Below are 21,419 nucleotides of genomic sequence, written 5' to 3' on the forward strand. Positions count from 1 at the left end.
TAGTCTTTTCTCAAAACAGCACCCTTAGAGATCGTTTTAAAATGTAAATTAAATTTTGCCATTCACCTGGTTCAATCTTCAAATGACCACCCACCTCACTCAGAGTAAAAGACCCTTCACAATTCAGCCTCTGAAGCCTCGCATTCCTGAAGCTGTGTGGCCTCCTGTCCTCAAGGCCTCCGTGTGCTCATACCTGTGTACTATTTATACTTCCTTTTCTCTCTACCAGAGATGCTCTTCTCCATATCTCTTCTTGACGTGTTTGCTCACATCCTTGAGTTCTTTGCTCAATCCTTGAGCTCTTTGTTCAAGTGCCATCTTCTCATTGAGGCTTCATCTGGCAAATTGTTTTAAATGGTAATCTTCAGCATCCCCCTTCCCCCAGACCTTCCTATCCCCTTCTGATTTATCTTCTCCAAAAATACTCATTTCACCAATTTGTTATCTTAACTGGAATGACAGCAAATATTTTTTTCTGACTTGTTCAATGCTCTAGCATGAATAATAATGCCAGGTTTTAGTAAACATTTAGTAAATAAAATGATTTGAATCCTGGCCCTACTCCTCATTAGTCATACAGATAGTATGTACACCTAGATAAAAGTGCATCTGATCTAATACAAAATCATGTTATTGTCAAGACCCTGAAAAGTTATTCCTGCCAAATATGATAATGGAATACCAGTGGCTGTTCTCTGCCAGCACAGTCAGTATCCCTTACCTAAAGTTCTCTAGGGGGAGAAGAGTGTGGCAGAAGCTGGCCATCTATGTGGGGATGAGAAGTCCTCTAGCCCCTTTTGCATGTAACCATTAAACGTTAACCATAGGAACTGTTGATTAATTTAGTCAATGACTAAATATAGAACTATTATGCATCAGGCATTTTTCCCCAACACTTAATATAGCAGAAAATGTAAACAACTAATATCCTTGTCGTATCAGTGCTTACATTCTAGTGGAGATTCCAATAATAAACAGTAAATATAGCACATAATGAAGGATGTAGAATGTTAGAAAGTGATTAAGTGCTGTGGTAGGGGAGGGAAGAAAGTAGAGTGGGACAACAGGGACCAGGGATGCTGAAGGTGGGGCAGGGGTCAGGACGTGCTAGAGCAGGAAGGAGAGGGCCTGGTCATCCTCCTGGAGAAGGTGAGACTTGGGAAAAGTCTCTAAGGAGGACAGTAAACCAGAGAAGAGTCAAAAAACAAAACAAAAAAAATAAGGGTCTAGGGAAAAAAGAAAACCTTATAGGGACAACAGAAACCAGACCAGTGGTTGCCTGGGACAGGGCAGGAATGAGAATTGACTGCAGGGGTCAGAAGGGAAATTTGGGGGACTGGGGAAATGATCTAAAAGCCGGACTGTGGTGATGGCTACACTACTGTATAAATTCACTAAACTCACTGATTTATACACTTGAAATATACATTTGAAATGGGTGGATTTTAGCATATGTAAAGTTTATCTTAGTAAAAGCAATGAAAAGAGAGAGAGGGAATAAGAGAGGTAACATAAGAAACATAAAATTAAACAAAATAGAAGAACATGCCTGTAGAAGACTTGGATATCGTAATTAGAAAACTGTAAAAGCAGTTTCTGGTATTCCTTTATCTGTACATTAAACCAGACAATCTGACTATATTTTTATTTGATGTTTCGAATCCAGAATCCAGGATATATAAAAGTACTCTGTGATGGTGAGTTTTACGTGTCAACTTGGATAGGCTCTAATACACAGTTATTCAATCCAGCACTCATCTAGGTGCTGCTGTGAAGGTGTTTTGTGGATGTGGTGAACATCCACATTCAACTGACTTTAAGTAAAAGAGATAAGCCTTGACAATGTAGCCCTCATCCAACCAGGTGAAAGGTCTTAAGAGCAAAACAGATGTTTCCCCAGATGGAGCTTAGAGTAGGTATACATTAATAAGAGAATCATACAAACAATGTAAAATGATAACTTTATAAAGGTGAGACATATGGGGGGGATAAGAGCAAAAACTGTAAATTCTATGAGGGTAGAGATTCTGTTTCCTGTTTGGTCACAGTGTATCACCAGCACCAAGCATAACCCCTGAGTTATATGAAGGGCTCCATAGTCTCTTTGGATATAAATGAATAAATGCAGATCTCAGTTCTGTAATAGAAAGATAAATGCATGTTTGAAAAGAAAGTACTAAAGATAAACAAGCACTTAGAGGAATAGGCCACAAAAAGATTAAAAGATTTACTATTATTTCAACCAGTTAAGAGAAAATTGAACATTGATCTAACAACAGAGCTGAAGGATTTCAATTCCTAAAGTAATATCACATTTGTTTTCTTTGAAGGCATTTCTTGTGAGAACACTTAATGTGCAAAACAGCACACGTACCCAGCATTTATATGTTAAATGTAGGAATGATCTTACTGTCAGTAAGGGACTGGACACATAGCCATGGGTGTCAAGTATGTTCTCCTAAACTTTTCTGGTTGTTTTAATATGAACAACTCTCTGGGAACACTTCATTATATCTTTATGACTCTGAGCCTATGTTCTACTGCTCAGTAGATGCACATTATGCAAAATTCCAAGACCAGTACACCATGCCATTAGGATGACAATTTATTCTTAAACACATGTGATTTCAGAAATGCCACTTAAACTCTACTGAAGAAAGAAAAAAATTCCAGGATTTCATCTTCTTTTCATGGCCCTCTTTTGTATGTGTGTGATTGTTTTATTTCCAGCATTATTATTATCTACAGCCAAAGCCTTTACTATTTTCATTTCTTTGGTAGTGATAGGTCCCACCACACTACAAATCAAGGTCAAATTCAAAATTCCTCTGTTTCTGAAAATTTCCAGGTCAGCTAAGCAATGTGGATAGACTTCCCTGCCTTGTCTTTATGTATGATCCTGCCCCTAGCGTTTGCTAACTCCAAGTCTGTGATAGTTAATTTTATGTGTCAACTTGAGCAGGCTAAAGGATGCTCAGATAACTGGTAAAACATTATTTCTGGGTGGGTCTGTGAGGGTGTCTCCAAAAGAGACTGGCACTGGAATCAGTAGACTAAGTAAAGAAGATGGCTCTCATCAAAGTGGGTGGGCATCATCCAATCTGTTGAGGGCCCAACAGAACAAAAAGGCAGAGGAAGGGCAAATTCCATCTCTCTTTTTGATCTGGGATGTCTATCTTCCCCTGCCCTTGGACACTGGAGCTCCCAGATTTTCAGCCTTTGGACTTTGGGACTTATAAGAGGAGCCTTTGAGACTAGGAGTTAAACCACTGGCTCCTCTGGGTCTCAGGCCTTTGGACTCTAACTGAATTGCACCACTGTCTTCCTGGTTCTCTAGCTTGCAGACAGCAGCAGATTGTGGGACTTCTGCTCCATAACCGTGTGTGTGTGTGTGTGTGTGTGTGTGTGTGTGTGTGTGTGTGTGTGTGTGTGTGTGTGTGTGTGTGTGTACACACATATATATATATGTATATATATGAATCCTGACTGATACAAAGTCTAAGCTGTATGCTTTTTTTTCTCACTCTAATTGTTAGTTAGTTAGGGATACATTTTCAAAACAATGATTCCTTTACTTATCATTTGCACTTTTGTATTGTTTTGTTTACACAAAGCTTTCTAACATTTATCAGAGATGATTTCTCACCATAACCAAGTGTGGTCATGGACTTTTCTCAAAAATATTTTTTATTGATTTCCTTAAAATTCTATACTCAGTCCTATTTAGAGGTCAGAAAGTAATGTTCAGAAATTTGGCCAGCAGTGCTGTTTTTATCCAGTGTGCATAGCAGTTTAATTTTTGTTGTTGCTGTTTGTTTGAATGTCTCTACCTTTTAGTTATCCACATTGGCTAAAATTTGTTTTACTTTCAACTCTTATAAAATTCATCTTTGAAAATGGATAATATTAATCCAGAAATATGAATCTCCCTTAAGAAGTATGATAACTTTAATTAAAGGGAGCTATGAAGCAAATCATTTATATCTTATTATGGGCCAACTTGTACCTTCCAAAAATATATGTTGAAGTCCTAACCCCTAGAATCTGTAAATGTGGCCTTATTTGGAAATAGGGTCCTTGCAGATGTAATCAAGTTAAATGAGGTGATAATCTGATCACTTAATGGATCCCTAATCTGATGACTGGTGTCCTTAAAAGGAGAGGGAAATTTGGACACAGAGAAACAGAGGGAAGAATTCATTTTGAAGATGGAGGCAGAAATTGGAGCAATGTATCCACAAGCCAAGGAAAACCAAGGATTGCTTGCAACCATCAGAAGGTAGGAGAATCCAGAAAATACTCTTCTTTGGAGACTTTAGAGGGATCAGGGCCCTAGTGAACCTTGGGCCCTGCTGAACCTTGGTTTCAGACTTCTAGCCTCCAGAACTGTGAGGGAATAAATTTCTGTTAAGCCACCCAGTTTGTAGTTTGTTGCAGCAGCCCTGGAAACCTAATACAAAGAAGCTTGTTTAAGATTCACTTTTCAGACCACTGAGAAGACATCATCTAATGTACCATATCATTTGATAAAACATTTATCACTCCATTTCTTGTGGAAAGCAACAAAAAGGAGCTAGAAAACAAACCTCCAAACAACAGATCTTCAGTAGGTGCAACAACAGGCCAGTTGGCCCTTCAGAGGAAGGAAGACTGGACCATAAACAGAGTGCTGCAAGGTCCTGCACATATTCTGGTGACAGACGGGTCAACCCAGGTATTCCTGAGCAACTATCTGGGAGGCCTTTCATGACCAAGTTGTGGTGTGTTTTAGATCACTAAGGAAAGCTTTAGGCACTCACAGCTGGTGGCATTTTCCCTTCAACAGCCAGGGAGCACCAGCACTGGTAAGTCTCTAACTGCTTCAATGAGAACTACTTTACACAGACATATATTTGAGACAGGCTAGGACCTGGGACACTTTGCTGCAGTACTTGCACCTGGACAAAGGTCTTCTCAAGCAACAAAACACATAGACACTATGTGTCTATGGAACTAAAAATAATTGTGTGCATGTGCAACTGGGGCAAATTATCAACAACAAAATACAGAAAAGATCAAAATAAAACCCAACTGCCACTTGTGCAGAGCCAGGAGCAAAGGCAGGGGGTCGGGAGCAAAAGCAGGACACCACCCATGCCCCCCACCCCCCTGCCCGGCACTCACCACCACCTAAGGGGTGGGCAGACCACCTAAGCCACGCCTCCAGCCCAACCCCTGGACACACCCCTCCCCTCACCCCATATGAGGAACCAGCTTGCCCCACCTCGGGAGCGAGCAAGGGAACCCGTTTTTGTTCTCACTCCCCCCCTGCTGCAGCAGGGACCCCAGTAAAGCTTAGTCTGAATTTCTTGTCTGGTCTCTGATCAATTTCTATTGATTAAGGAGTCCAAAAACCCTGGTCAGTAACATATTTACATATCAATCTAGTAACTATTTAAAATTCATGCTCTATTTCAATGAGGAGTAAAAAGCTATATACTGGTGAGCCTAGATTTGTAACTGGGAAGGGATGTGCCCTTTTATTAAGCTTTATTAATTCCATTCCTATCAGACTCTGGCCAGTTCCCAATGCCCCCCATCTCTCTGGTCACCTCCACCTAATCTGGCACTTTCTTGAGAGCTGCCACCCCCAATGTGTTCCTTAGAACTCCCCTTCCAACAAGACTGGACCTTTCTTACCCCTCCTCTTCAGCCCACAGCTCCTTTTCCTTTTAAATTAAAACAAATGATCAAAATACCAAACCTAAGGAAATTTTTAAGTTGAAAAATCTTTCTACTCTCTCATGATCATGGGTCCTGGCCTGTATCAGAAATCAGAAAGCCAATTCCCAGGCAAGAAGTCAATAATAAATTGGATTATTTTCTTCAGAATTCTTCTGATTATTAAAATTAATGAAGTGTTATCAAAAGGAATTCAAGTTGGGAGATAGAGAAATAAGGTAAAGCAGCTAAAATAACTTTTCTTGAGGAAACATTCCCAAATGAATCCTTCTTTTTCTGTTTATTCCCAAGAAAAAACAAGGCAAGATAATTCTTAGAGCGTAAACGTCTGATTCAGAGTGTTACAGAGAAGAACTAAGAGCTTTCCTGGCGTGAGCAAGGTGCAGGCGTGGAGAGAGAAGGCTCCACACTGGTGGGCACAGCCGTGCCTGTGGTGGCAAAAGCAGCTGTGTGGCCAGGACTTACTTCAAAAGAAGCAAACTGTGGACATGGTTAAGGACAGAACGCCTTTATGTAAGGCTTTCACCCAGCGGGGAAACAATTTGATTTTTACTGACTAAGGAGGAAGAAATGCTTTGAGTAGCCAAGCAGTTGGTGAGAGGCCTTAGATGAGCACATGACCTGAAATCTGAAATTTTCCTTGGAAGGGGCTGTCTCAAAGGGAGTTTAAGAAAAGACCCCAGATGAATTGGAAAGGCAATCAGCATTTAGCATGAAACCCTAGGGTCAGACCCTGGGGTTAACAGGTGATGCTGTGTAATGTTCACAGAACAGATCCTATTGCCTTTTAATAGATAAAGAAAGATAAGTTATTAAAATGACCTATCAACTAAGAGAAGCCACCATCCCAAATTCGGTGTGTATGATTCAAAGTTCTTATTTTAGAACAAAGTCAATTCTCCTTTCCACTATACTAATGTTTCTTAAGATGTCATCATTATAACATCTACAATTTACTTTAAATTTTCAGCACAGACTGTATGAAGTTGCGTGTGTGTGTTTTAAGTTACAGTCCAGAGGCGGCTATCATTCTAATCAGGCAGCCACGTGCCAGAGGTAGTCGTGAGCATGCTCTCACAAACACTGCAGCCACTCCAGACACGACTACTCCAGGAGTTCTGCTATCTATTCCTCTCATCAACTTTCTGAATGTCAAGTTGGGTTTTCTTTGGTAAAAATAGCAGTCTCTTAATTAGCATAAATGGTAGATAAATGTTAGGAAAGAGATCTCAGTGGTGAAATTAAATATATTAAGGTTATGTAGTTTGGCAAAACTTCTTTTAGAAACACTCACAGCCTGTGTGAAAATGGTATAAGACTCCAGTGAGGTCTGTGACCTGAAGCCGTGGAGACGGTTCTGGATTCTGGATCAGTGAACCTGTGCCAGCTATTAGCTTAGGAGGCTTTCTGTTGCCTGGCACTGGCTCTGGGTACAGCTGAATCCTGCCTCTGAAACACTGCTACAGCTGCCTGAAGAAAACAGTTTCTTCAAGGGAAGGCAAGTCAGAGAGCTAGGACTTCATTGAGCTGACAAAGGAGTCTGTATTAACAGTGTTGTTCCAGCTTGCTAATAAATGTTCATTTAATAAATGTCTATATGTGCCCCGGACCCTGTCTGGGCCTTCCGTTCACTGCTCCATGGTGGCAGAGCTGTATGAGAATAGCTGTTTCTTACTTATCTCACTTGTCAGTGGCTAACATTGTTTTTTAAAAAGAATATTATAGATATGCACGCAAGGTGGCTAAGTCAGATCTATAATTCTGTTCCTCAGATCATTTGTTTCAGAATCACTTGAAGTTTAGAATTCTTCGATTTCTCAACATCCTGCATTCTAAAGTTCTATGAGTGGGGCCTGAGAATATGAATTGTAACAAGTTCCCCTAGTGATTCTCATATACTCTGAGGATTCAGCCAATAAAGATATAACCAAAGAAGCATCATGATCATTTTCTGACAGCATTTCCCAATGGCAGACTAAAGACCCAAGAGGGAGGAAATATGACCCTGACCGCTGGGTTTGAAAACCCAAATCTGTAAAGCAATAGTAATAGCACACTGTAAAGCCCTCATATCTTATAAGCTCTACGCCATGAATTTGTGGTTATAGCTTTTTGCCTACCCATCTAGATGGACATAGATCAACACTTGCCTTAAGCACTCAGCAAGCTCGTTCATGGCCGAAGATGTCCCACTGCCATTTGGATGAGGAGGGATTATCGACAGGTTTCCCACTGAGTGCTGTCATCCATTTTCTGACAGCAATGAAAACTGCTGGCCAAAAAGTCCATCTTGTTAAATATGTTTTGGGAGAAAGACCAGTTTAGCTACTGGGTTGCTTTTTCTCACATCAATCAGCCCAGTTTATTCACTCTGAAGACATCTTGTCTGACTTCATCCACTCATCAAATATTTATTGAGAGACTTTTAAAAAGCATGTAGCTTTAACTCCCAACAAAGACCATGGAAGATTAAAGAAACAGAGGTCTAGTTCAGGACTTCTGTCTCTGAGCTGCCACTCATCATCATATCATGATGCAGAGTGGAGAAGCACCCTCATACAGCAGTCAGAGGTTTTGAATTCAGGGGCTGGCTATAGACTTAGCAGCAAGTCAGTACAGCTCTTAGGGCTTCTATTTCTTCTTTTGGAAATTTAGGAATAAAAGGCTTGCCTTGATTATTTTTCAGAATTTATTAATTCATTTACAAATATTTATTGGTCATCTACTATATTCAGGAATTTTTCTAGGACCTTGGGGGATAAAGCAGGAAACAAGACATACAAGATGTCTGTTGTCAAGTAGGCTTATTCTAATAATTAGAGAAATATATACAAATAGTGATATATAAACATATATTTATATATACAAATAAATATAGGAATATTAATAGGCATATTTGCAGAGGCAAGTATATGTACACATACTTTTTAAAGCTTAAACCAAAGCCTTTTCTAAGGATACAATGTATTTTTTTAGATCTCACATTGGGTGATTAGAATAAGAAAGGGAATAATCTAATGAAAGATTATTATTGATCTAGGCAACACACCTAGCATTTTAATAAAAGATATCCCTATGTTTCATTAATGAAGAAAAACATTTTCTGGCAGGATACATTTCTCAAATTAGAAAACATGTCAGGTCTGTGTTCCAACACTCTTTCACATACAGAAGTAGAATTTATCATTAAAAGAATCTTCCATTCCACTAATCTTTTTATTACTTAAGAATCAAGATATTTGTGATAAGGTGGCTTCATGTAAGGCAACCTGTGTTAGGCAGCCTCTCAGAAGGCCCCAATAACCCCTGATTTCTTGTGTAATCCCCTTGCTTTAAGTGTGGGCTGGATTTAGTGACTTGCTTCTAATAAGTTGTATATAACAGAAGTGATGGGATGTGACTTCCAATTGTATATAACAGAAGACTGGATTATTAAAAACAAACAACAAGAACAAAACCTTTATGGCTTCTATCTTGTAAATTTTCTCTCCCACTTACTGGTTTTTCCCTCCCCGCCCCTTCTCCCTCCCTACCTCTCCACTTATCTCTCTCTCTCTCTCAACCTTGTTCCTCTTCTTATTACTCCTGTATCTCTTTCTCCCTCCCTCTCTCTCTCTCCCTCTCTCTCTCTTTCTCTTTCTCTCTCTCCCTCCCTCCCTCTCTCTCTCTCTCTCTCTTTCCACACACACACACACACACACACACACACACACACACACACACACACACACACACACACACACACCCCACCCCATCATCTATAGAAGAGACCACTTGAAGAAGAGAGGCCCCAAAGGATCAGAGCTGCATAGAGGAGAACCGAGGCACCCCAGCCAACAGCCAGCACAAACGATCAACCAAGTGAGTGCACCGTCTTGGAAGCAAACTCTCTAGCACAATAAAGCCTTCAAATAACATAGCCACGGCCAACAGCTTGGGTATAACCCCATGACAGACCCAGGTGGTCAGAATCACCCATCTAAGTCATTTCTGAATTCCTGGTCTAGAGAAACTGTGAGATAATACATGTTTGTTCTTTTAAGCCACTAAGGTTTGGGGTAATTAGTTACACAGCAAGAGATGACCAATGTATAATCCAAGGACATGATTCCTGAGAATAGTATTATGAGAATGAATGGATTCAGAATCTCACGCTTTATACTTAGAATATTTGAATTGGACTAGAAGAATATGGTGACATCATATTAACACTTTATCATGAAGAAACAATAAATTTGATGCTCCTTTTAGTTCAATGAGGTTACAGAGTTTGTTTGCTTTTTTTCTGAGATCTACTGAGTCCACTGAATCAATATAAATACTTCAAACTTTACTGAAACTCCATTTTTAGCAATGTATCAGTTAACCAATTAAAAAAATGGTAGTCTTACCTCCAAAAAAGTACTTCTCGCCAGTTTTAACTTGAAGAGGACTGTTAGTTCGGACTGCTGAGGCTTCATCTCCGTCGATAGTGAGAATAACAAAATTCTCCTTAGCTAGGAAACGGACTTCATGCCACTGGCCGTCATTCAACCCAGAACCTGTTAGATACAAGAGAAAAGGCCATTTCTTTTCTTAAGATGATTCAGTTTAAAATAACTTTTAATAACAACAGTCAGAGCTTTGTAAGTAAAAATTAATATATTTTCATCTAGGAAAATTCAGTGTGGCTACAATTAATATCTCATCTTCTTTAGTATTATATGTAGTTCTATCCTCCGCCAGACCAAATACGCCATAATATAACCCAATCAAGTAGGGACATAACGTGCCATCGGGGTACATGAGGAAATGGAGTGAATTAAGTTGTTTGGTAGATGATGATGAACTATTTTAATAACTTATTTTCCAGTTAGCTTTACTAGACTTCACTCTCAGATGAGAAAAAGGATTTGTAATTTTATCTCATGTCACTCTCTGCTTTTAAGAACTATTTTTTGTACTGTCATTACCTCTCAACAGCCACATCTGGCAAGTATAGCTAATAGAAATAAAGGACTAAAAGAATAAATGTGTGAGTATGTGCCGTGAAGGGGAGAAGAATATGCCACCCCAACATATGCTATTTCAGCATACTGATTATTTTGAATTCAAGTTACTTAAGAAACAGCAAGTGCAGTAAGGATACTCTGACCCTCCTTTGTCCCTCTGAAAGCAGGAAACAAATCTCTCATGTGAAAGGTACCCTCCCTGTACCAGGAGGGTACAAGGCTTCCTTATCACTAGAGGGAGGGAAGTTAGGGCCAAGAAGGCTGTATAAACAAACCATGTTACTAATCCGTTAATCTACTACCCCAAACCCAAAACTCTGGGTTACCAAAGTTACCCCAAAACTTCTTTGTCCTGTTAATTCTTTACAAAATTAATCTTTTTCTTCAGCTAAAAGGTATAAAATCTGCCCTATATTGGTCACTTCTTTGAGTCTCATATTTTGGAGAGGTCCCATACATACAAAATTACATTTGTTTTGGGCTTCCCTGGTGGCACAGTGGTTGGGAGTCTGCCTGCGGATGCAGGGGACACGGGTTCGTGCCCCAGTCTGGGAAGATCCCACATGCCGCGGAGCGGCTGGGCCCGTGAGCCATGGCCACTGAGCCTGCGCGACCGGAGCCTGTGCTCCGCAACGGGAGAAGCCACAACAGTGAGAGACCCGCGTACCGCAAAAAAAAAAAATAATAATAATAATAAATTATATTTGTTTTCCTCCTAGCAACCTGTCTGATGTCAATTTAATTCTTAGATTAGCCAAAGAACCTAGAGGGGAAGAAAGGAAAAGTTTTCCTTCCCTACAGCGGTTATTTGTGCTAATTGACCACTAATAGGTATGGGAAATGATACCAGGATTATCTGATCATTTACAAATAAGATATTTTTATAATGAATTAGGTTATATTTAAACAGATAAACATCAACAAAATAAATCAACAACTCCCTAACAATCACATTCCACTCTTGCCTAGTACAAAGGTCTTCAGAAATAGAAAATCTATTTAGTTATCCATTAGACAGAAAATAACAAAGTTTCTGTTTAGTTTGTGTTCATTTTTCAAATAATAATTAGAAAATTAAGGAGTAAAGAGAGGAGAACAGCCTTCAAACAAACGTATCTTGAAAGAGTTTAAGGAACACTAAGAGAGACAGAAATCTAAGTGAGTCAAAGTGACTTTCTTTCACCTTATAAAGGCCTATGGAAAGGGAAACTATTTTGTTCTAGACTACTCCAGATGGCTTAATCTAGAATCCACAGGTAGGAGTTACTGAAGGTACAGTTCAGCCTCACAAAAGAGAAGCCTAGCATGAAAAGGTATCCAAAAATGGAATGAGAGAAAATCAGTGAAGCACGAATGATGGCTTCCAAGCTTCTGATCAGAGGTCTGCAAACCACAGCTTATAGGCTAAATACTGCTTGCTGCCATCTGTTTCCGTGCAGCCTGAGAGCTAAAAATAAATCTCACATTTTAAATGGTTGAAAAATAAAATAATAGCAATATTAAATTACATGTGAAAATTATATAAAATTCAAATGCAGTGTCCACATAAAATTTACTGGAATACAGTCAAACTCATTTGTTTGTACATTGTCTGGTCTACAGAGTCAAAAACAGTTGCTACAGAAACTGTATGGCCCACAAAGCCTATACTATTTACTATGTTGTCCTTTACAGGAAAAGCATAATCTAGTGATTGGTTTACATTATTAAACAGAAACACCATTTTAAAGAAGAAAAGTAAGGCTTCTTGGGGCTTGAAGATAGTCACATATATGTAGTATTAACTAACACTGTACTAGTAAATATCATTACAAATAATCATCCCTCAGGTATTTTTTTTCAGGATTTTCAATTTTTAACTTAGTAACATTTATTGAGCACATTTTATTTCCATGGAGGAAAACAACTCTAAAGTAATTAATACTAAATAATTTTCAAATTATGAAATGTATAATACATACAAATACATATTTTTTGTACTGAAATTACTATGTAAACATACAGTCTTATTCTAAAAGTCAAGTCAGTTAGCTGTCAGACAAGTAGTAGTGTTCACTGAAACAATTCCTTCTCCAGTAGTGGGTTCTCCCACAAAACTGATTCATGGAAGACTGTACCGTCACCATAACATATTCTGTTAAATTATAAAACTGGGGTTAGTGTTAATTAGCCACAGAAGTGTATGGTTTTGATTTTGGTTGTTATCTTTGCCTTTACAATGTGATGAACACTGCTTTGAAATGCAGTTTTGGGGCCTGGGTCCCAAGGACAGTAATGTTACAAATGTTTAATCCTAAATAGTCACACATTCAGAGGAAGTCACTTATAAGCTGTCTTCAGTAACAGGGCTTTCTGTTCTAACTGGTAGACCAGAAAGCCTTCCTAAAAATTCTAATGAAAATTTCTTCATCATAAAGTTAATTTTTAAAGGGAAAATCACCAGCTTAATTGTTCATGACAAAAAGGTCTATTATTCCATCAGATTAAAGTAAAAAGGTTACTTTATTTTTTCAAGAAACTTAATTACTAAAGAAATTGGACCTCATATAAAAGCAGCCTTGTTGATAGCAGCCACTGCTGCATCTCAGCTTAAGGTGTGATTTCTATTCATTTTAATTCCAATTATTACTTTGAACTGTTAATGCTAATCATCAAGAGAGTTTTTAATAACATGTGGATAAAGAAAAATTTTAAGAAGTGACATATTTTCTTTTGAGAAATTAGGCCATCCTTGCCCCACTGAAGAATGAACTTCATATATTTGGGGCCCATTCCTATCATAAATTGCTGAGGCATACCTCTTGACGATTAACATTAACAGTTCCAAACAATATTTCACAGAAAAAGATTTTTTTGAATTACTATCCCCAATAAATAGGTGAGAGAACTGAATCTAATAACGTTTAGGCATCCCGTATATGGTAAATGTCAGAACTGAGAACGGGAACTCAGCTGTATCTAGTTCTGGAGGCTGAGTTCTTATAAACAGCAAACAAAGAAAAACCAACAACAATGAAACATGGTATACAGACTCTGTGCATCTGTGATCAGAGTTCTCTTATACCACACACACACACACACACACACACACACACATACACTTCCATCTGCCACCACATCTAGAGGGAGTTTCTGGAGTACCCTTGTCTCATATAGCATCAGGGTTGTAAATAAACTGAGACACCGATCTGGTTTCATCTGCCAACTTTCAGCACTTGCGTCATCAGATTTTTGTTGTAATGTAAGATCCCACTACTACATGTCTTTTAGTAGTTTCTTACATTGATGTTTTTCCCCTAAAATTGTAATCTGAATGGAAATTAAGCAAATTCTAGCATTATTTCCCTAAGGCATATTAAAGTAAGCCCAGGAGCATTCATTTAAATCATCTCCATACTTTGTGAAACTCAGCAAAGAGAACTCTGTGTTCACTCCTTTCATTTTATTATGAGTGGATCAATCAATGATCTTTAACATGCTATCATTTGTCAGTTTGTAGAGTTGAGATCCTAATCTAGGCCTTTTGCATTCAAACAGTAGTTCTTCCCACTCAGAACACAGCCATTAAATTTTATGGGGCGAAAAAAGAAGATGCCATAGTTTCAGCATAATTTCCCTCCTCTTGTGTCCCTTCCCTTCAGTGCAAGGGAGACCTGAACAACTTTGTATGAAACACGGACTACTGAGTTTTGCCTTTACCATTTCCTGGGCCACCTGCCACTTGGGAAGTAGTACAGAATTAGTTTTGCTTCAGAGAAACTATATGGAATAGCCTCTTTGAGGCATTTTAAAAAATTAACAATATTCTTTAGTAATTTTTAATTCATATGAAACAGAACATTAACGAAATTTAAGAGCTTTTAGAATTCTATAAAATTCACTCAGAACCGTGCAGTTGATCATACGATATACACTTACAATACCAATACAGTATTAAGAAAAAAAATGTATCATCATCCCAAGTTTTATTAGAAATTTGTGAGTTGTAAACAACAAAGAACACATCACCAAATAGGATTAAGGCATCACGTCTCATTTGCTATTAAAGAGATGGTATCCCTTCACTCAATATTCTGGAGCAATAAATGTCCCAGGGAATAGAGAGACTCACCAGGGACCCATAATCCCAGACACTGTGGGGTCTTGGTGGCTGGAGAGTGACTCAGGACCAGACCAAATAAGGATGCTAGTTACTGATACTTAAAAAAGAGACCCACGTCTCATACGGCTAACATTTCCTAAGAGCCTGGTATGTGCCTGGCACTACCTAACTCTGTATGTGTCAATCTATTGCCTTTTCTCAATAATGAGCATCAAGATGGCAGAAGGGCAGGAAAATAGTGTGGCAGCTAAGAGGACTGACCCAGGAGCCAGGTTGCCTGTGTTTGCTCTGGCCCTTGCCAACCTGGACAATTTACTTAACCTCTTTGTGCCTCAGGCTTCTCCTCTCTAAAATCAAATAGTAGTATCCACTTTGTAGATTGGTTTTAAGGAGTAGATGAATTAGGGTTTGCATAGCATTAGAACAGTGCCTAGCAGCTAGGAAACAGCATATCTGTATCTATACCATTAGGTCAAAAAACAAAGGCGGCTGTTAAGTCCCATTTTACAAAGAAAAAGCAGAGACTTAAACGTAGTACTTTTTCTTTGGGGGTTATTGCATTGCAATTACAAATATTGGTGTAGTTATAAATAAGCCTTCTAAACAAAACAGCAATATAATAACTCAACAACGTGGAGATCATGAATATATACATATGAGACAACTAAAAAAAGTGTCCTAACATTATGCTAATGGGCACTTGAAACTTAGAAAAACAAGGCCAGTGACAGCATTAGATGTGGGAAAAAATTCTGTATTCAAATAATTTAGAGCTGAAGATGATTTGTTCTGCAAAAATGTGTTAGATGACTCACAAAGTTATGACAAACACACTGATGTTAACGCTGCATGTGAAGAAATTTGAACAAAATTATTTCCAAAAAGTGAGAGTGAAAAATGAACTTTCTGGCCTTCCCTGGTGGCACAGTGGTTGAGAGTCCGCCTGCTGATGCAGGGGACATGGGTTCGTGCCCCGGTCTGGGAAGATCCCACATGCCGCGGAGCGGCTGGGCCCGTGAGCCATGGCCGCTGAGCCTGCGCGTCCGGAGCCTGTGCTCCACAACGGGAGAGGCCACAACACTGAGAGGCCCGCATACTGCAAAAAAAAAAAAAAAAAAGAACTTTCTAAATTATTTATGTAATTTTAAAAATAGTAATTAAATATTAGAGACATTTTCACCCACAGCCCTAAAAGTTTATATATGTAAGTTAAGTCAAAAGGTACTCTTAATTATCTCGCTGGGAAAATGGAGGATTGCCTTTCATTTGGGGTCATATTTTATTCGGGTTGACGTGTAACGTGCTCCATAAGAGACAGAGGTAGGTTACAAGCCAGGGGTGTCTGACTTACAGGCTCACCCTCTGAGAGGCAGAACAGTATAAGGATCTAGAGCATAGACTCTAAAGTCAGATGGATATAAATCTCATTTCTGCTCACCTACTGGCCGGGCCTTCAGCAAGTTAACCTCTTTAGGCCTCAGTTTCCTTCTCTATTAAATGGGGATAATAACAGTACCTACTTCATAGAGTTTTGAGAATTAAGTATATACATTGTCACTTAGAGCAGTGCCTGGCACATAGTAAGTTCGCTCTCAATAGATATTAGCTATTGTTTCATATTCAGTGAGTAAGACTAGCTCTCTAAATACCAACTTGGGTTGTTGTACGTTAATTCTATAAGTATTAACTATTATGAAATGAATAAACATTGGTTTTCTTTATGAATAAATACCCGCCTCCCCATATGAATTTTATAGTACAAGAGAAGTCTTGAGGAATTTGGGAAGGTAGCTAAATATATATCTCTTGTTAATATCAGGGTCAACAATTTCTAAAGCCAACTTTGAGCTATACAATAAAATAGGTCTTATTCCATCATAGTCACAGATGTACTTTCACCTCCCCAAAATGTGTTTTGTTTTCAAGTAGATTATTCAATAGGTGTGGTTCTGAATGTCTGTGGAATATTTCCAAAAATCAAATCCAATTCCAAACAAGGACTTCGCCTGATGACTAACTTTGAGGAGACTGATATAAACTGTAGTACGCATTTTCCAAAGTATTTTTGTTTTAAAAATATACACTATTCAACAATTTTGATGTACTTTTATACTTAAAGATTATTTGAATTTACTTTATGATAGATACCTCCAGTTATTCATTAATTCATAATTATAAAAACTTTTCAACTGTACATTACAAAAGGAAACTGACATTTTTACAAAGAGACTTTTTAACCTAAAACCAACATCTTTGAAGCCATATTCCAGTTTCTGGCTTTAATTCTTTCATAAAATATCGAAACTGTCTTACAATATTTTCTCTAGCATCTCCCTAACTTATAACTTCTAGAAAAACTTGTTTTGTATGAAATGTAAAATGTTAATGAAGCATATTCTATCCAGGCTGACTTTCTAATGGTACTATTTTTAAAGTAAGACTCTTGAGGTGGTTGCTTTGATTGAACAAAAAGAAACAGATGTTTCTCTTATTAGAGACAAAAGAAGACTGGTTTAATGAATGTTGAAAAAAAGTAAGTATTTAAAATATAGTCACAAACCAAGATGTAACATCTGTTTGAAAATGCTTCAATAAAATTACAGTGACTAGAGTTTTCAGTCTTTTGCTCAACATTTAATCCTGAGAGAAAACTCTCAGAGACTATAAAATCCGTCTTTAGGTGGTTACAGTATTCTCTGAAGTGTTACTAATATGTCTCATAAGTTATCAGTTACCTATTTATGCAATAAGAAAAAATACATCTCTATGTAGATATGCCACATACTATTACTTATATTATCTTTATAATTCCCATAAGGAAATCAATCCAATTTAATCTTGCTCACTTTTACACATCAATCCAAACCATATAAATATGGTCAACTGCAATCAGAGAGAACATGTAATACGATACTTGGGTAGGCACAAAATACTTTTATTTTTTAAGTTGAAGAAATTGTCAAATGCTCCTCTGTATTGGTATAGACAGACGACACTTTGGAATATGTCTTTGCTCTGAAAGAACCACTTGAATGGAAGCTTTAAGTTAGAAATACACATTGGGGAGGGCCTACTGCATGACATTTTTTTTGTGTTGCTAGATATGACTCCATCACTAATTTAATATGTAGAATCTTAGAGATGGGATGAATTCTTTCCTTTCAGGCACTCAGAATCTTTTGAGAAAGAAAGAGCCCAGATTAATAGATTTTATTATGTTGTCTGCACCTTAGAGTCATTTGGGGAGCTTTAAAAGTTTCACACCGAAATTTCCAAATCATTGCTGGGAAATTAAACTTTTAAATAAACAGATATATACGATGCAATCCTAGTCAGAATCTCAACACTAGTCTTTGTAGAAATAAAAATAGAAGATTCTAAAATTTATAAGGAATTTTTAAAACCTTAAATATTCAAAATTATCAAAAAGAAAAACACAAGTAGAGGACTTATCATCTGATTTGGAGACTTGTTATAAAGCTATAGTATTCCATAAAGAAATCAGAACCGGACCCAAACATATGTGATCCATTGTTTTTTGGCAAAGGCTCTAAGGCAATTCTATGGGGGAAAAAAAGGTAATTTTGTGTTTGCTTCTTTGTTTGTTTTGTTTTGTCGAAAAACTGGTGCTGGAACAACTGGATAAATAAAGGGAAAAATGTATCTCAATTTCTTCTTTACTCAACACACAAAAATTAATTCTAGATGGGTTTTAGACCCAAAAATAAAAACCTAAGTATACAGCTTCTGAAAGATAACATAGAGTATCTTTAGGACTTTGGGGTTAACAGAGATTTCCTAGAGCAGGGGTCCCCAACCCCCAGGCCAGGACTGGTACTGGTCTGCGGTCTGCTAGAAACAGGGCTGCAACGCAGAAGGTAAGTGGCAGACGAACAAGCAAAGCTTCATCTGCCACTCCCCACTGCTCACATTACCCTTGAACCATCACTTGCGTTACTGCATGAACCATCTCTCCCATGCCCCGCCCCCACCCCCACCCCCACCCCAGTCCATGCAAAAATTGTCTTCCATGTAACCGGCCCTTGGTGCCAAGAATGTTGGTAACTGCTGTCCTAGAGGACATCAAAATCACTTGATAAATTGGGCTTCATCAAAATTAAAAATTTCCACTCATCATTAGACATATTAAGAAAATTCAAGGCAAGACAGAGACTAGAAGAAAATATTTGCAACATATATATCTGAACATGGAGCATACTGAAAGACACTAAAAGCTCTTGTAAGTCAATAACTGGAAGACAAAAATGGGCAAAAGTCATACCACAAATAAAGGTAAATTAAATACCCATAGCCATGTGAAACATTTCTTGACATTGCTAGTCATCAGGGAAATTAAAGCCACAATGACATACAATTTTACACCACTTCAGTGGCTAAAAATTAAAAGGACTAACTAGGACCTGGATCAATGTGAACTCTCATACATTGCTGGTGGGATGCAAAATTGTACAGTCCCTTTGGAAAATTCTGATAGTTTTTAAATAAAGTTAAACATATATTAATCCTATGTCCCAACAATTTCCCTGCTAACTATTTTCCCCCCAAAATCAAAATGCACATTGCAAAAATATTTGTACGGGAATGTTTCAGCAGCTTTACTCATAATGGGACTAAATTGGAAATAATTGTATAACCATACAGTGTGTACTCAAACAAGAAAATGTTTCTAAGTAATAAAGAAGAATGAACTAGTGGACTGGACATCACTGTTTTGCATGAAAGAATGTAGACACAAAAAAATAATATACTGAATGAATCCTTTTATAGGAAATTTTAGAACAGGCAGAACCAGTCTATGGTGACAGAAATCAGGACATGAGTTGCCTATGTGGGGGAGGGTGCACACGGGCATGGACTGTAAGAGGCACAAGGAAACTTTCTGAGGTAATGAAATGTTCTATATTTCGACTGGAGTGTTGGTTGCATAAATGTATATATTTATCAAAATCCACTGAATTGTGCTCTTAAGATCTGTTGATTCTCATTCGTGGATTCAGTACTTGTGTATTCACCTTATTGCTAAAATTTATTTCTAACCCAAAATCAATACTGTGGTGCATTCTGGTCATTCACAGACTCATGCATGAACAGACTGGTGAAAAACTGGAGTCGCTCGACTCACAAGTTCCCAACTGAGGTCAAATAAGGCATCTCTTTGCCTTCTTGTTTCAGCTCTTATCCTGAAATCAAGCGTTCTTTTCACTGTATACTTAGTGCCATGTTTTTTTGCATTTTTGTGCTTTTTGTCAATTTTGCCATTTAAAGTGGTCCCCAAATGTAGTGCTGAAATGCTGTTTAGTGTTCCTAAGTGCAAGAAGGCTGTGATGTGCCTTACAAAGAGGAAATGTGTACATTAGATAAACTTCTTTCAGGTATAAGTTATAATGCTGTTGGTTGTGAGTTCAATGTTAATGAATCAATCATATGCATTAAACAAGGTAACTTTAAACAGAAATACATAAATCAAGGTTTGTATTGATGCAAATACAAAAACAAGGTTACGTATTGATGCAAATGTTGTGACCACAGGTTCTCAAGAACCTAACCCTACATTTCTTGTACGAACAATGGTTCAGTATTCACTAATTGAGTATTTGCAATGACTATGCATAATATAACTATGATGAATAATGAAAACCAAATGTATTTTGTAATTTTTACCTCAAAAATATATAAACATTTAAAATCAGATAAAAGGAATGATGATATTCATTTTTAAATTCATCTAAATTTTATCTAATGCCCACTTTATACTTTGTTTATTGCATTATCAAACAATGAGAAACCCAATATAGAACACACCATTATTTGCTACTAAACAGGGGAAACCTAATGAGACTCTGTATGTTTAACTTTTGGATATCAATATTTTGGAAAGTTAAAAAACTTAACTACTCCAAGACTAAATTTTCAAGTAAAAACCTCTAAAAATTGTTTCAACCATTACTGATTCCCAGCCGAAAGCCAAAGATCATTATACTTCAAAATCTCATTCAAAGATTTATGACCATTTTAATGATGACTGTTTTCTTGAGACAATCTTCCAAAGCAAGTATCTTTAGTAGTAATATGATTATGTGAATATCATCTTCAATACATCTTATCAATCTAGGAGTCCAGTTCATGTACCAATTTTGGCATTTACATCCCTTCATTCCAGTGTTTTATCCTCTCTTGAATATAAAATGTAATATAATTGCATTAAATAAGAAGCTGTTGCTAATTTAAAAGAAGATTTTAATTCATAGGACTTCTAATTAACGTACACATACAGATAAGCCCAGATACAGTGTGGTATAGCAGTTAAGTGTCTGGGTGTCATTCATACCTGGATTCAAATGCCAACCACACTCCTCCATTCATGTATAAATATATGTTGAATACCTACTATTTCCCAGGCACCATGTTAGCACTGGAGATACAGAAGTAAGTCTGAAATAATCTCTGCTCTAGCAAAATCTAGCTATTTTCCTGTGAGCAAGTTATTAAACCTCTCTGCAACCTGGTTTCTTCACTTACAGAAGACATAATACTATGTCACTAAATTTGTTATAAATAATCCATGAGTTATAATATATAGGAGC

At 37.6% G+C, this 21,419-nt stretch overlaps 1 protein-coding gene across 3 annotated transcripts in view; it reads right to left on the reverse strand.

The window, feature by feature from the left end:
• Nucleotides 1–21,419, reverse strand: part of CNTNAP2 (contactin associated protein 2) — a 2,034,513-nt gene that overhangs the window by 944,833 nt on the left and 1,068,261 nt on the right. For all 3 annotated transcript variants that reach the window (XM_060305187.1, XM_060305186.1, XM_060305185.1), the window contains exon 10: nucleotides 10,113–10,262. In XM_060305187.1, the coding sequence (XP_060161170.1) occupies nucleotides 10,113–10,262 (150 nt within the window). The remainder of the gene's footprint in view (nucleotides 1–10,112; nucleotides 10,263–21,419) is intronic.

Source organism: Globicephala melas, chromosome 9 (assembly GCF_963455315.2).
Source record: "Globicephala melas chromosome 9, mGloMel1.2, whole genome shotgun sequence".
NCBI lineage: Eukaryota > Metazoa > Chordata > Mammalia > Artiodactyla > Delphinidae > Globicephala > Globicephala melas.